The sequence below is a fragment of the Mytilus californianus genome, unplaced genomic scaffold (assembly GCF_021869535.1).
Source record: "Mytilus californianus isolate M0D057914Y unplaced genomic scaffold, xbMytCali1.0.p SCAF_2, whole genome shotgun sequence".
Lineage (NCBI taxonomy): Eukaryota > Metazoa > Mollusca > Bivalvia > Mytilida > Mytilidae > Mytilus > Mytilus californianus.
The window spans coordinates 118241557-118257657 of NW_026262668.1; the positions used below are offsets into that span (position 1 = coordinate 118241557).

Below are 16101 nucleotides of genomic sequence, written 5' to 3' on the forward strand. Positions count from 1 at the left end.
ATCATCTTTATCATTAAAAAGTAGATGTATTATTAAGTTAAAGATCTAATAATGTTATACATGAAGATGAAGAAGATAGACATATCAGCATGTTATGAAATTCAATCTGCTTTTAAAAATATCAGCATTATTTATCAGTTGTGTTCCCTGAAAAATTATGTTTCCTATCTTATTATATTGTATGTTGAATCAGCATTAACGATTCATTTTATTACCTAGACAATAAAAAAAAAATCATTCAAACAACTCATGCAATTTAAAGCTTTAAGCTCAGCTTCATGCTGCAATTTTGAGAAATCTGCTCAGATTAATATGGAATTTCATATGAAAAATGATATCTTTATTTTAGTTCGTCAGAAAAGAACAGTGTATACACTGTTTGTCAGTTATGTTGATGATGTACCATTAAGTCCATCAGATGAGGCAGACAGAGAGTTACATAAAAAATTCTTCAAACCAAAACAGGAAGAGGAACTGAAGAAGGTCAGTTTTTGTTTAACTTAATTTTCAATTCAAGTCTTTTAAATCTGCTTTCGTTTGTCCAGTAAAAGGAAAAGGTACATTTTTGGGCTAATTTGCACCTATCAGTTCAGCAAAAAATTCAAAAATTGTATGATACCGTAACTAATCACATTTTTTAAACTTCAGAAGACATGCTTTCAGAAAATGTAAATGTAAACCATGCCTTGATGACAAGATTTGACATATTAAGTAAAAACAGTAAAGTAAATAAAATTAAACATATGATTTTGCAAAGTAGGGATAGTCTGTTTAAGCTCATATCTGACATTATTAAAGAATGTTGTTTTCCTATGTTTTTAAAATTTATAAAAATCAGAAGGTATCACTGTTACTCACTAACATCACTAACATTCAAATTGATGCTAGCTTAAGTATATATATATTCTTTCAATCTACTAAAGGTTCTGCTAAAAACACTAGTTATCTATTTATTGATCTTATTTAGTACAAACCAAAAGTGTTGCTACCCATTGATTTGAGTCTTTTTACCTTTTTATTTACCTGCATATATTATGAGACTTTTCAGTATGTTGACTATTGTCTTTACTAATTAGAGTCAACTGAAAAAAGACTTCATAAGTTTGGGTCAAAATTGTTAATTCAGTATAGACTTTAAATCTTTAGAATCAAAGTTATTCAGGCTGGGGAATAACACATAAAACCTCACAAACTCATGATTGAGGATTTTACATACAGCTGAGCAGGGTGATACAAACACAGACCAATAATAAATAGCCTGTTTTTGTAAAAAAATCACATTTTGTCCTGATTTTAAACTCTTAAATGTCATACACAAAGACTGTCTACTGTAAAAAAAAAAGTTTTAATTATTGATATTTTGAGAAATAGTAGGCAGAAAATTTACAATAAAGAAAAATTTACTGACATTTCTTTAATTAAGAATGAAAGTTCACTTTCATGAATATGCATTCATTCACTGATTTTATTTAGAATACAAATAATTGAAAAAAAATATTGAGTAATCTCCCTTCACCTATCTATTTTATGAAGAAATGGAAATAAGATCACACATGTTTTTTTGAAGCTTTTATTATTTTCTTCTCTGTAGCTCTTTGACCAACCTGAGCCAAAATTTGAATGAATATTGTATTGAAAGTTCCTCGTTTTATTCCAAGGAGATAAAAATCATTATTCTTGATTCTAATTAATCAATTTTCCTCTCTGTAAAACTTTCAAACTTTATAGGAATGATGAAATTGACACCTTTCTCAAAGATTTTCTATCAGTGTGGAATTTATGTTATACAGTTTGTACTTATTAGAATGATGTCACAAAGGAAACCCATTTAACTGAATTGGAATTAACATTTCTTTATTTAATGTCTAAAACTACTTGGCCAGTTTCAAACAACCTTGAGGGAATTAGGCATATAAGTCCTTATTTTCTTCAAAGCCAGTGAATGATGAACATAAATTTAAAACTAAAATAGAATATAAAGCACTATTTGTTATATTACAGCTATTTGAAACACGACCTATTTGGTCAAGAGCTGCATTGAATTACCATTTCACAGGATTTAAGGACAAACTGAAGTACTTGTTACCATTGGTGGCTTTTTATTACACAAATGGTCCATGGAGATGTTTGTGGACCAGATATGGTTATGACCCCAAAAAACATCCAGAGGCCAAGATGTATCAAACTGTGGACTATAGAAAAAGACAAGGTAAATAACAAAAGTTAAAAGACATGTTAATCTTATCTCTGCATAAATGCATTGTTTGTCATTCTGAAATTAAGGCACCAATTGTAAATATCAGTCTTGTTGAATTGTTATTGTTAAAATTATGAAAAGAAGAATAATTGACAGAAATACACCAGCAAAATGATATAAAGCATGAATATAGAACAAACCATGAAAGATTTAAAATCTTACATTACCGTAGAAAGGCTTGTATAGTCCGCGGTTTTATTCTCCAAAATTGGACCTTCCAGAAGGGGTGCGGACTATAGAGTACAATAAGCAAGAAATAAGAGAAAAATTTCAATTTCGCGGGCGAGGTCGTTGTTTACGTTCCGCCATCTTTGTTATTTATATTGTAGAGGGCGCTCTTATCATTTTTCAAACTAATAATTTTAGCTCATCCATATTTATAAGTTATTTCTATTCAATATCAAATTAATACCGATAAATATAAAAACTAAACCTTTCATTACAAATTTCTCGTTTCTTTTCAATGCATTGGTTGAAATAAACTGGTATCTGCTTGATTGAAACGATACAAACACAGTGAAGACAACCGTAAACCAGCTCAGAATTTGTAAACTACAAAACGTAATCGGTTATTGTTCGTTCCATTTTGGTGTTTCATACTGACTAATATGGTTTGTGTTAGCTTAAGATCTTCAAACATTAATGTGATAGATATATTAAAGACTGTTTTACAAAAGGATGGAACTGTTTTACTTTCAAAGTCGTATTAAAGTGATATCTGTTATGTACGGATTTCGACTCTCACCGGTTAGTTACTTCTTTTACACGTGCTTTTTAAACTTCCTGTTTAAACATACACAAGTTTCTAAATTGTTTTTTAAGTGAATAAAACTTATTTTAACAATCATGAAGCGTTCTAGAATCATTTACAAGCAGTTTCAGCTTCTGTTTGATGATGGAAAACAGGTTTTCCCAAGAAAATACCGCAAACGACCGCACAGGATTTGAAATTACCGGAGTTTCATTAGACCTTTTCTAACAGTTACAAAAAGTTTTTTTACCTAAAATTTCGTGGGGAGAAGGGGGTGCGGACTATGTACCAGTGCGAACTATACAAGCCTTTCTACGGTATTTAAAAATTCTCTTGTTTCTGAGCAAACATGTAAAGGAACGGATGCAGCCATAATTTTTGTAAATGATACATTTATAATCCTCTTAAAGAAACCCATCTAAAAAATCCTAAAAAGATACAATTATGGTTCAAAGATGCCAGTTATTGCCACACCAAAAAAAAATTGACTACAAAAGGATCAATGGAAAATATATGTGTTTCTTGAGAGATAAACTTTAATGTTTTTGTTTGGAGGTCATGTCTTTCTAAGATACTACAAGTTGTAGGAGAAGCCTTTGGCCTCAACCCCTTATAGATTTTACTAACCCTCTATGGATCTGTAGGGTCAGTAGCAAACTATATAACTTCTGAGCGAAGTTTTTATGCATTGATTGATATATGGTTCTGTTTCATAGCTTAGAGTTGCATCAAATACATTGTATAACTAGAATGTGTCATTCAATCAATGGAATAACAATAAGACTTTGTGTATTAGAACCTTTCATTTACCTTTGTAGCTTCCTGTGGAGATATGGTGGCAATAAAATGTAAGAGATCAGAAAATACATTAGCATTCCCAGCTCTGAAACGCAATGCACCAAACGTTCCTAAAATAGATTTGGAGAGTCTTGATATAAACAAACCAAGTGGTAGTAAGCAAAAACAAGGAACAGCCACAGAATCAGTAAGTATTCATTTCTGTCTTGCAGTTACAGTATGCGAGACATAGGTATTACTATCAGGCAGCGGCAACGTAAACTATTTAAAGCTTTATATTTCAGAAGGTAGAAGACCTGGATGCTTCATATCTTGTATGCAGATACCTTATGTTACAAAGTTTCCGTCAATCCTATGTCCATTGTCCTTGACCTCATTTACATGGTTCAGTGACTGCTTACAAAACAAATTTGAGTTTTTTGTCATGTAAATTTCTCACTTATTATAAGTAATAGGATAACTATATTTGGTATATGGGTTCCTTGCAACATCTTCATGTCCGTCAGACAGAGTTTGCCTGACCTCCACCTCATTGCATGAATCAGTGATCAAGGTTAAAGTTACGTGATTAGGTCTGATTATCAAATACTATAAGCAGTAGGTCAACTATATTTGGTGTATGGAATGATTGTAAGATGTAGATGTCTGTCTGGCAGGTATCATCTGACCATGACCTCATTTTCATGGTTCATTGGTTAATTTTATGTTTTTGTGTTTAGGTCTGTATCTCTAGTACTTTAAGCAATAGATCAACTATATTTGGAGTATTGAATGATTGTAAGATGTAGATGTCTGTCTGGCAGGTATCATCTGACCTTGACCTCATTTTTATTGTTCAATGGTCAATGTTAAGTTTTTGTGTTTTGGTCTGTTTTTCAAATACTAATAGCAATAGGTCAGCTATATTTGGTGTATGGAATAATTGTAAGGTACACATGTCTGTCTGGCAGATATAATCTGACCTTGACCTCATATTCATGGTTTATTGGTCAATGTTAAGTTTTTGTGTTTTGGTCTGTTTTTCAATTAGCATACGCAATAGATCAACTATATTTGGTGTATAAAAATTGTATATGTCTGTCTGACACAATTTATCTGATTTTGATCTCATTGTCATAGTTTTGTAAAAATGTTAAATTTCTGTAATGCTTTTAGTAAAACCTTTATCTTTAAGACTTTCAACATAAAATCAATGGTCAGTAAAGCAGGCGAGACATTTCAGCATGTGCACTCTTGTATTACTAACAAATTTTGAATTAATTAATGGAGCACGTATTATCTGGAATATCTGTTTTTCTAACTGCTAAGGGGCACCTTATCCAATCATTCTGTCATTTTATCTGTCATTTAGAAATATGTAAGTGTGTCCTTTTTTTCAAGGTAGCTGCAGATATAGACCAAATTTTTTGGACATACAGTCTTTTTCAAATTACCGACTTTGTTTCAATTTTTTGATTTTTTTGCAAAGAGAAACAACAACTTGGTAGGACAAACTGTATCCCTGCTTATTCAGACTAAGTTAAATGAGCATGGGATTTTTTGGGACATGTAGTAGGGGACTCAGGCAAAGGGGTTAACGAACAAATTATATATGAAGTACCGGTATCTGTTTTTCTTGGGCACTAGAGCACATGTAGTAGGGGACTCAGGCAAAGGGGTTAATGAACAAATTATATATGAAGTATCTGTTTTTCTTGGGCACTAGAGCACATGTAGTAGGGGACTCAGGCAAAGGGGTTAATGAACAAATTATATATGAAGTATCTGTTTTTCTTGGGCACTAGAGGACATGTAGTAGGGGACTCAGGCAAAAGGGTTAATGAACAAATTATATATGAAGCATCTGTTTATCTTGGGCACTAGAGCACATGTAGTAGGGGACTCAGGCAAAGGGGTTAATGAACAAATTATATAGTGTGCTGATTACAATATTTGATCTTTCAGGAGCCAGTTCATATATACAGACCAGATAGGTTACCACCTTGTAGGCAGATGTTTTACCAGATTTGTGATATACAGGTTGATGAAGTTCAAGATTTAGTTAAAAAGGGAAAGGTTGGTAATGCATTTAAAAGAATTTATTACCAAGTTTCCATATGGTACCACTTTACCTAGTAAGGCTATTATTGAAACCATGTCATGCTGATATCTTCTCTTAGACAATTGTGCCAAGCAGATTTATGTTTGTTCTGGAGTGAAATTAAATTCCTGGTTATTAGAGTTCACAGAGAATGTGTGATGTAAATTTGTGCAGGTATTGTTGAAAATATATATTAAGAAGTGAAAAATTAGGTATTTAAGAAGATTAGCTAAAATGTAACATTTCTAGAGACCACATATCAGAGTTTAGTTAAGTTTTAACAAGAAAAACAATTTTTTGGCAACCAATGTGTATCATCTCTATGTTTCATTTTTAACCAAATTTTTTGATGGAAATCTAGTTATTGATTTGGGCGTGCAAGGCGGGTAGGCTTGCAGTATGGTTGGAGTCCCCTATTGTTTCCTTGCAATTACTTATGAACTATTTAACCAATGCTTTTCAAACTTTGATATAATGTTAAGTGATTTCCGTTATATTTGTAGACTTTCTTTCAGATAAATTCATGCAATTAAGTGTGTGCTAATATCTGAAATTCAAAATTTCAGGATCTGACAAGATCTATAGTAAAGGAAATCCTGAAAGAAATATGGAGAGCTATGATCCCCATGAACTGTTTTGTTTTCTATTCAAATTTGAATGTCTGATGTAATTTATATTATTGTTTTTTTTGTAATTTTTTTATTGTCGAGCCTGCGACTTTATCGCAGAAAGCTCGACATAGGGATAGTGATCCGGCGGCAGTGGCGTTAGCTAACTTCTTAAAAGTCTTATATTTTAGAAGCTAGAAGACCTGGATGCTTCATACTTTGTATATATATGCCTTTTGTTACGAAGTTTCTGTCTGTCATATGTTCATTGTCCTTGACCTCATTTTCATGGTTCAGTGACTACTTGAAAAAAAGTCAACATTTTTTGTAATGTTAATTTCTTTCTTATTATGAGTAATAGGATAACTATGTAGTATGTGCGTACCTTGCAAGGTCCTCATGCCCGTCAGACAATTTTCATTTGACCTCCACCTCATTTCATGGATCAGTGAACAAGGTTAAGATACTTTAAGCAGTAGGTCTACTATATTTGGTATATGGAATGATTGTAAGGTGTACATGTCCAACTGGTAGGTGTCATCTGACCTTGACCTCATTTTCATGGTTAAGTGGTCAAAGTTAAGTTTTTGAGTTTGGTATTTTTTTCTAATACTATATGCAATAGGTCAACTATATTTGGTGTATGGAAATATTTTATGATGTACATGTCAGTCTCACAGGTTTTATTTGACCTTGACCTCATTTTCACGGTTCATTTCTCAGTGTTAAGTTTTGTGTTTTGGTCTGTTTTTCTTCAACTATAAGCAATAGATCAACTATATTTGTTGTATGGAAGGATTGTAAGGTGTATATGTCTGTCTGGCAGGTATCATCTGACCTTGACCTCATTTTCATAGTTCATTGGTCAATGTTAAGTTTTCATGGTTAAGTTTGTTTCTTAGATACTATAAGCAATAGGTCAACTATATTTAATGCCTAAATTGATTGTAAGGTGTACATGTCTGTCTGGCATGGTTCATCTGACCTTGACCTCATTTTCATGGTTCATTGGTCAATGTTAAGTTTTCTTGTTTAAGACTGTTTCTTAGAAACAATAAGCAATAGGTCAACTATGTTTGGTTTATTGAATGATTGTAAGGTGTACATGTATTTCTCGTTTGGTTTATCTGACCTTCACCTCATTTTCTTGGATCATGTTAAGTTTATGTGTTACTTGTAGTAAAGCTTTGTATTTAGGACTATCAACATAAAATCAATGGTTAGTAAAGAAGGCGAGACATTTCAGCATGTGCACTTTTGTATAAAATAAAGAATACACAATGTTCAATATTTTTGAACTTCAAAATCATCTTGCCATCTATTTTGATGTTTGGGTTCAGCCATATGGACAGGGCCATAATGTATATTGTTTTCAACTTTAAACTTAACTTAAAAAAATTATGTAATGGTGTTTTAATTCTTTGAATTTGATTCTAAACAAATTTGATGTGTCTATTATGAACTGATACTTCCTTTACCTTAGAAAAAAAATAGAACCAGTTATTACTGATCTATCTATAAATTTGTTTTCTTGACCATTATGTTAAATGAAGCATCATACTGGTTTGCTTAAGCAAACTGTTCAACAATGAGTTTATAAATGTAAATTCTATAGAAAATTGCATTGCAAGTTCTCTCAAGTTAACAATTCTTGCCAAATATTTCTGAAACTTATATCAAGGGTTTATATCAGCAATGATTTAGGGGAGTTTGAAAATCTGTGCTGAACAATTATTTTTTAAGGAGTTATACATATATGTCCCTTAGAAATGTAAATTTTATAGACAATTGTATTGTCAGTGTACAATTCTTGCCAGATATTTATGAAATTTGTATCAAAGGTTTATATCAGCAATGTCTCTGACAACTAGCTGAACAATTATTTTTACAGGAGTTATGTCCCTTAGAAATGTGAATTTTATAGAAATTGCGTTGTAAGCACTCTCAAGTATACAATTCTTGTCAAATATTAATGAAATTTATATTAGCAATGTTTTGGAGGGTTCGAGAATCTGCAGTGTAAGCATTCTCACCGTCTACATTTCATGTAGGATTGTTATGAAATTAATATCATAGGTTGTTATCTGCTATTTTTTGGATGAAAATCTACACTGATCTATTATTTTTACAAGAGTCGCGTCTCTTTGAAATGTTATTTATATTGAACATTTGATTGTAATTATAGTAGGGTAAAGTGGGCGGTAGAGCAGACTAGATTGCATGTCAATACTTTTATTATGTCGTATAAACAATAACCCTGCAAGTACATAAATAGACATAAATAGACAAAGATAGACATAAGTTATATACAAATAAAACATAGACATGTACACATTATTAGTAAGACAATACAAAACAATACATTGAATCAAGTATACAAAAATACATGTAGCTTATCAAAATGTTCTCTGCTTTTAAAATACGCTTGGTACTTAGTTATGAAACTAGAGTAAATTTAAAAATAACATAAAATACAACCAGTCAAACAATAGATTCAAAACTGACATGACACAAGACAAATACAAGAACATGTAGCTAACTGTCTATGGGACCAGGTTTTATACTGGTATTATGTATCAGTAACTATTTACTTTTTCCTTAACCCTTTCGCCGATGAGTCCCGGTTTACCGGGATTCAAGCTTCAGACAGTTGACGATGAGTCCTGTTTTACCGGGATCGGAATACCTATTTTATATTTCCCGGTCAAAACAGTGCAAACACGAGTTATCTTTCTTTGTTGAATACCCAGATGAAAGTGTAAGGGTGCTATAAACAGTTTCGTATAAAATACTAGGGGTTATTCCCCGACTAAAAATAACCATGGAGGGAAATCCCTTTTTATTCATATAATTGGTGAAAAAGTATCATGTTTTTTGTATTTGATTGTATAAATTAGTTAATTAGCTTTCAATTTAAACAGGTTGAATGATTAAAATAATTTTTAAAATTTGATTAAATATACATGTTTTGAGGGGAGACAACACTGTAAACATCCTGTTTTTTTGGCAGTGAAAATTGAAAACTTATTTGCAGCCACTGTAGCTCTTTTCGAAGCAGGAAACTGTACCCTGAAACATGATTTTTATTAAAGGCCAGGTAAAAACCTATGAATTTCATACAGTTTTGATTATGGGAAATGTGCCTGTATCATGTTTACATGGGTATGTACATGAGCTGATTTCAGGTTTTTTATGTTCAGATTAGGCAACTTTTTCCCCATTTTCTCTGGATAGAACTTTTTTACCATACTAAAAGTACACTATATTTTTATTTCAATATAAACTAGAGAAAATTCTGATTCCAGTGATATCTAGTTTTATAAAGTATCTTTATTAACCATTCCACCACTAAGGGTCACTTAGGCATGGTCCCTTAAAATATGACGTCATAGAAAAAAACTGTTGATTGCACCCTTAAAGGGTCAAACATATAATATAGTGAGGTTTTAGCATAGAAATGTGTTAGTGAGTGGAGTAAAACAATTCTGAAAAATATCATATGGCATGCATACATTAATTTAAAAGCATCAGTTTGGTATATTTAATGCAAATATTACAGATTTGTACATAGCAACCAGATATAAGAAAACCAGACTGTGTGCAAATTTTGAAGTTTTTTCATCTTTTTGCGACGTCATAATATTTTTATTCATTCTCTCATATATTTGGAACCAAAAGTTGCACATGAAAATTGTAGATTTTTTCTACTTTGATCTTTACTACTGATCAGTGTTATATACATTTTTATTCATTATATTATATATTTGGTACTTTTTATAGTCAAAAAGCTACAAGTGCCGTGCCTAAGAAATACACTATTTCAATATTTTTCTCAACTCAGCTACACCTTAGTTCATATAATACTAGGGACAAAATGTTTTTAAAGTAACTTTATTTATGTTTATTTCATAGTTTTTATTCTATTTATTCAAAAGAAACCCAATTTTATGATTTTTTTTCTTTGTATAACTGATGAAAATGTGATACAGGAAATGTTTGGAATATGCCAGTTTAACTATTTGCCACTGGCCAATATGCCAATACTATGTGACATAAAAAATGAGCTGTAGTTTTACTATCGATGGTCGCAATCCTTACAGTAAGACATCATTTTAATCGATATAATGTACAGATTCAGAAAAGTAGAGAATTTTTATATATCGCATACAAAGTTTTGCTAAACATGGCGCTTCTGTTTGTTGAAAATCGTGTCAAATTCAGAGGAAATTTACGGAATTTACGAGAATTTGAAATGAGGGAACATTTTGTTTGAAAGAATATGGAAGAATTGAAGCCAAACTAGTATACTTTTTTGACATAAAATGTCGTTTTATGTACAAAACAATTGGAATGGACATCATTCAGTGTAATAAATTTGTACAGCCTCATTAATTTTTTCAAAATTTTGCCGTTTTGGGTTAAAAAATGATGATTTTGGGTCAAAGAGCAGAATTTTGAGAATTTCACCTAGATAATGCCGAAAATTTGAAAATTTGAATATTTTATGAAGAAAAAATTATCAAAACATGAACAAAACTGTGAAAATGGTGTTAGTGAATGAAATAAAGACACAAATAACTACAGACAAGTTTTTATTGACATTTATTATGAAGATCTCCCACTTGAGTAATAGTAGCCAGGGAAGCCATTGTCTCAGAGTAGCTTCTGTCTGGGCAGCTATTGGTGAAAGGGTTAATCAGTCTACTAAATATGATCTGAAAAATATAAAGTTAAACATTTTTACCTCTATGAACAATGAAAATATTATAACTGTCTGAATCTTTAACATCATGAAAGTAAGGAATTTATTGAAGCTACAGAACACAATTCTTTATCAGTTATTCAAATAAAAGTTCTAATTATTATACTTGCAGTAAATCACAATTACAAGAATACTACTTTAAAATTATCTAACAATGAATACCATAATGTACCAAAAAGACACACAATGTGCTATAAAATATGAGAAATACACATTATCACATAGTCACCCTCACATCTACATTTTATATGAAGTTTATATCAAAGACTGATATCAGTAGGGTCTAAGAACAGTGCCAACAAACTATTTTTACAGGAGTTATGCCCCTTGGAAAATAACATTGCTAGTGATCTCATGCTATATAAGATATTTATCAAAGAAGATTTTTTTATGCCCCCACCGCAGCAGATGGGGCATTTAGTGTTACCCTTGTCCACCAGTATGATCATACGTCCCAAAATTAGTTTCAGTTCTCTAACTTTAGTTTGCCTCAACCAAATGTTATTAAACTTATACCCAATGCTTATTACCCCAAAACACAGATCAGGTTTGAATTGGGTGGCATCACTTTTACTGTTCTTGAGTTATGTCCCTTTATAACGTTATATGCAAGTGGGGGCATCATCTGTGTCCCATGGACACATTCTCCATTTAATTTTAAAGTTATTGCTCTCGAGCAAATAAAATATGGGCAAGGCCAGGGATATTGGAACTCTGTTATTTATCTTTTTGAAAATAAAAGTGTATTTTTGTGTGTTTGATATCCTGTATTGATTGCTTGCACAGTGTTGTAACACTGTTTCATTGACCTTATAGTTTCTGTATATGCAAAGAAGTTATCATTTTTTAAAAGTTTTTTCTGTGAAACAAGTTGAGACCTGTTTTACCAATGCTTTTCAAACTTTGATATGTTGTTACTGATGACAAAGTTGAGGTCAATTTCCATATTGATGTCTTTCACTTTGGTCTTTCAGGAGTTATTACCATTCATTGCTTTAAAATTATACTTATACATTGTACACCCAATATCATGACCTGGTTACAAAGCATCTTGTGGAAATCAATTTTGAACCAGTAGTCTATATCTTCTACAATAAAATAAATTATCCTTTGATGTTGATGTAACTGTGTCCTAAAACTATTACAATGTCCTTATATGATTAAGTTGCTTCAACTACAGTGCACTAATCTTTATATAAAGGACAGTTGATTGGATAAAAGTGATGGATTACCATGCCTACATAACACTGAGGTCTATGAACTTACTTCAGATATCTGTCAATATGGGGAAAAAATATTCCAAATGGATATATTTAGAGATTTAGTTGGGAACTAAAAAAGTTTACATTGTCATTATTGATATCTCTAATTGTTGTTTAGTAATAAAAGTGTTTAGTAAGGTTGAACTTGAAATTGTAGATCAAGTGTGGGACGTGTATCCCCCCCTTTTTTTTTTTAGACATTCCACCGAAAGAAGTACAAAAATCTGCAAGTTTTGTGATAAAACAATATTGATTTATCTATCACATCTTTGTTCATAAAAGATATTGTGAGTTTTTAGTAAAGATTGATTTTTATGACTCTAGTTTGAAATGAATTGCCTCTTTAACAAATGTCTATTCACACACGTGGTGAAAATGTATAGATTTCAATCTACAAAGAGAGGCATGTTTTTACTGACTTTTATGCAAAAGGGAACTTTTCTTTTCTACGCAATATTTTCAAGCAAGTAGAATGTTATCTAACATGCATACAACTCCTCTGTTTTCATATTAAAACGAAATCAATGGATCTCGTAAAATTTACAACTCCAGAATATCTTTCACAGTTGATTAGTATTTGAAATGTATGGTACTAAATACATCATGCTGGAATTTTCTTTCTTATGCATCGATTTGTTTTCCTTTTTTGGAAGAGGGATGCATTTTTTATGCCCCTGCCGTAGCTGAGGGGGCATTAAGTTTTACCATTGTCCGTCTGTACGTACGTCTCAAAATTGGTTTCCGTTCTCTAACTTTAGTTTGCCTCAACCAAATACTAAGAAACTTATACACAATGCTTATTACCACAAAACACAGATCAAGTTTGAATAGTGGTAGCGTCACTTTTACGGTTCTAGAGTTAAGCCCCTTTATAAATCGAAAAAATTGCTGTGGACACTATCCACATTTATTCAAAAATAAAATGTCTTGAAAAATGTATTGCTTGTTTTGAAATGGAATGGAAAAAGTAGTTTGTTTTCTACTGAAAATTAATTTTGATTTAATAGATTTATTTTCAAAAATGTTTTCATTTAAGTTGTCCCAAGATGACGTTCAAAAGACGACTGTTTTAGTCAAGTAAATTGGTTTAGGTTTCATTTAATGATAATATTAGGTAGCTGCGAAATACATGAAACAGCATAATTTTATGCAAGCAGAAAGACGCGGAAATACAATCTCTCATTTTCTTTATGTGCACACAGCATGAATTTGATTCACACAGCTCAATCAATCAATCAATTTAAGAAGGCGGGGCAAACGGTCATTGGTATCCAATGAATGGTTCACAGCACAATGGGTTGAAGAGCTGATGCTCAAACACATTGAACTACATTGTCAATGTTGAATAAACAACAAAAGGACTACTACATAATCATGATTGTGTAATCCTAATTCAAAATAAAGTTGAAATTGACAACCAGGTCATGATGATGAGTGTAAATGTAATAGAAACCTGGTTTGCTGTCATTTGACAGACTCTTGTAATTTATCTGTTTTTCTTATAAAGGTCATGATAAATAATTTATCTCTACAATGTTGAGTACCCTTGACATGAAATTCTTCACTGGCATCTTTGTGATGCCAAACTAGATAAAGTCAATTTGACATATATTTCATATTTTATTGACTTATAGTCTGATTGTGTTGTTTTTTTTTTGGTCCAAATTTATTTCACAGACACTGAATAACCTACAGTCATATAGCATGATGCAATTATGCATCATGGGGATTGTACCAGCATCCAATTAATATGAGATCATGGTACCTAACATTTCAAAGTTTAGAGAACAATGTTTTTAGTTTCATGATCCTTCCCAAAGTTAGGTTATACATGTTATACTTTACCTTACATTTCATTGTTTATTGATGAAGTGAACTTCAATCATAAGAAATAGTGTATGATGGATCTACAGGAACATAATTGTCTACCATTAAAAGTAGATCACCCTGATGTACATTTCATGGACCACTGATTTTGATTAAATTTTTTTTTTAAAAGTTTTCTTTCCAGTTTTCTTTACCTGAAGTGATGAAATATGGTATTTGGATAAATTCAATGTTTTACCTTGGTAGTGAAATCACAATTTATTCAAAAATAATGTTTTGTAACTTATTTATGGACGTTCCCTTGACAAAGTGCAGGTCATACGTGATATTTCATTATGTATTTCAGTTTGAGCTCAGCTTTTGCATGTTTTGTACCTGTCAACATTGTTTAAAACTAAATACCTACATATTAACGCATCTTTGCTATTAATTATAAAAGTAAGTTCTCAAAAAGCTCATATTTTTTAATATCAGTGATATACACATTGAAAAGCATTAGAAACGCTATTGCTGACATATCTTTAACATAATCTGATCACCACAGGGAATGAACAAATGCATTATTAGAAGACTGTTGGATGAAGTGACAATATAAAGTTCCCAGTTAGATTTATATTTGGAAACTTAACACCAATAGCTCAATTCTGAGTATTGAATGATGCAATTGTATTTAATTGCTAAGATTTGAATTACACATGATTCTCTCATTCTGACTAAGAAGTATTATCAGCTCACATCAAACATGTTATACCAAATGTGTCAGACAATTTGATATTGAACATTTAATTATGCTTTATGAAGTCAGATGTTGCATAATATGTCAGAATGTTTCTTCCAATATTGGATATTATTGAGACTAAAGAAATTGATTTGACATTTTACAGTATCTTAAGTTGATTTCATACAGCAGAATGACCTGTACTCTTATATTTTCTTATAAGAATTGGTAATTTCTAAAATTTGGTCTAGTATTTGGTAAACTTCAACTAGACAGCAACCAACATTACATATTAGGAAAATAAATAACCTGAGATATCTTTACTGAGTTGGACAACCTGTTTGTCAATCAGTCTGTAATCACTTTCATGTCATCTGGATAGCACTGTCATTCTAAATCAAATTCCTTTGACTGATTATGAAAGTTTTTATTTATCTTTGCTAAAATTAATTCATTATTCAGAGGATTTTTCTATAGTGCATTTCTAAAACAATACTTGTACTTTATTGAATGTTTGCTGTCTTTTTTTGCCTATACCAATATAAAAATGCAGACATTTGGATTCATTGCCAATGAAGATAAATAACTATTTAAGATAAAAGGACAAGAAAGATAATATTTAAGAATTAAAAGAATTCTTTTTGTATAACTTTATTGGAATGTAAAAGCGGTGACCAAAGTACATTTTGTATGAAGCCCACAACCAATGCTTTTACAACTCTATAAAATTACAAAAAGAAACATACTGGAACAGTATATATTTTCACCCTGCTAGGGACAGGTACCCTATACATTTGCTCCTATTTATATACATTTGCACCTTGCTAGGGAAATGTACAGTATACATTTGCACCTTGCTAAGGACATGTACAGTATACATTTGCACCTTGCTAAGGACATGTACAGTATACATTTGCACCTTGCTAAGGACATGTACAGTATATATTTGCACCTTGCTAGGGAAATGTACAGTATACATTTGCACCTTGCTAGGGAAATGTACAGTATACATATGCACCTTGCTAGGGAAATGTACAG

The 16101-nt window shown here is 31.4% G+C and overlaps 1 protein-coding gene across 1 annotated transcript in view; it reads left to right on the forward strand.

Annotated features, from left to right (window-relative positions):
* Positions 1–16101, forward strand: part of LOC127728648 (general transcription factor 3C polypeptide 5-like) — a 60301-nt gene that overhangs the window by 15229 nt on the left and 28971 nt on the right. The window contains exons 4-7 of the mRNA XM_052236186.1: positions 350–483; positions 2002–2209; positions 3827–3993; positions 5751–5861. Coding sequence (XP_052092146.1) covers positions 350–483; positions 2002–2209; positions 3827–3993; positions 5751–5861 — 620 coding nt within the window. The remainder of the gene's footprint in view (positions 1–349; positions 484–2001; positions 2210–3826; positions 3994–5750; positions 5862–16101) is intronic.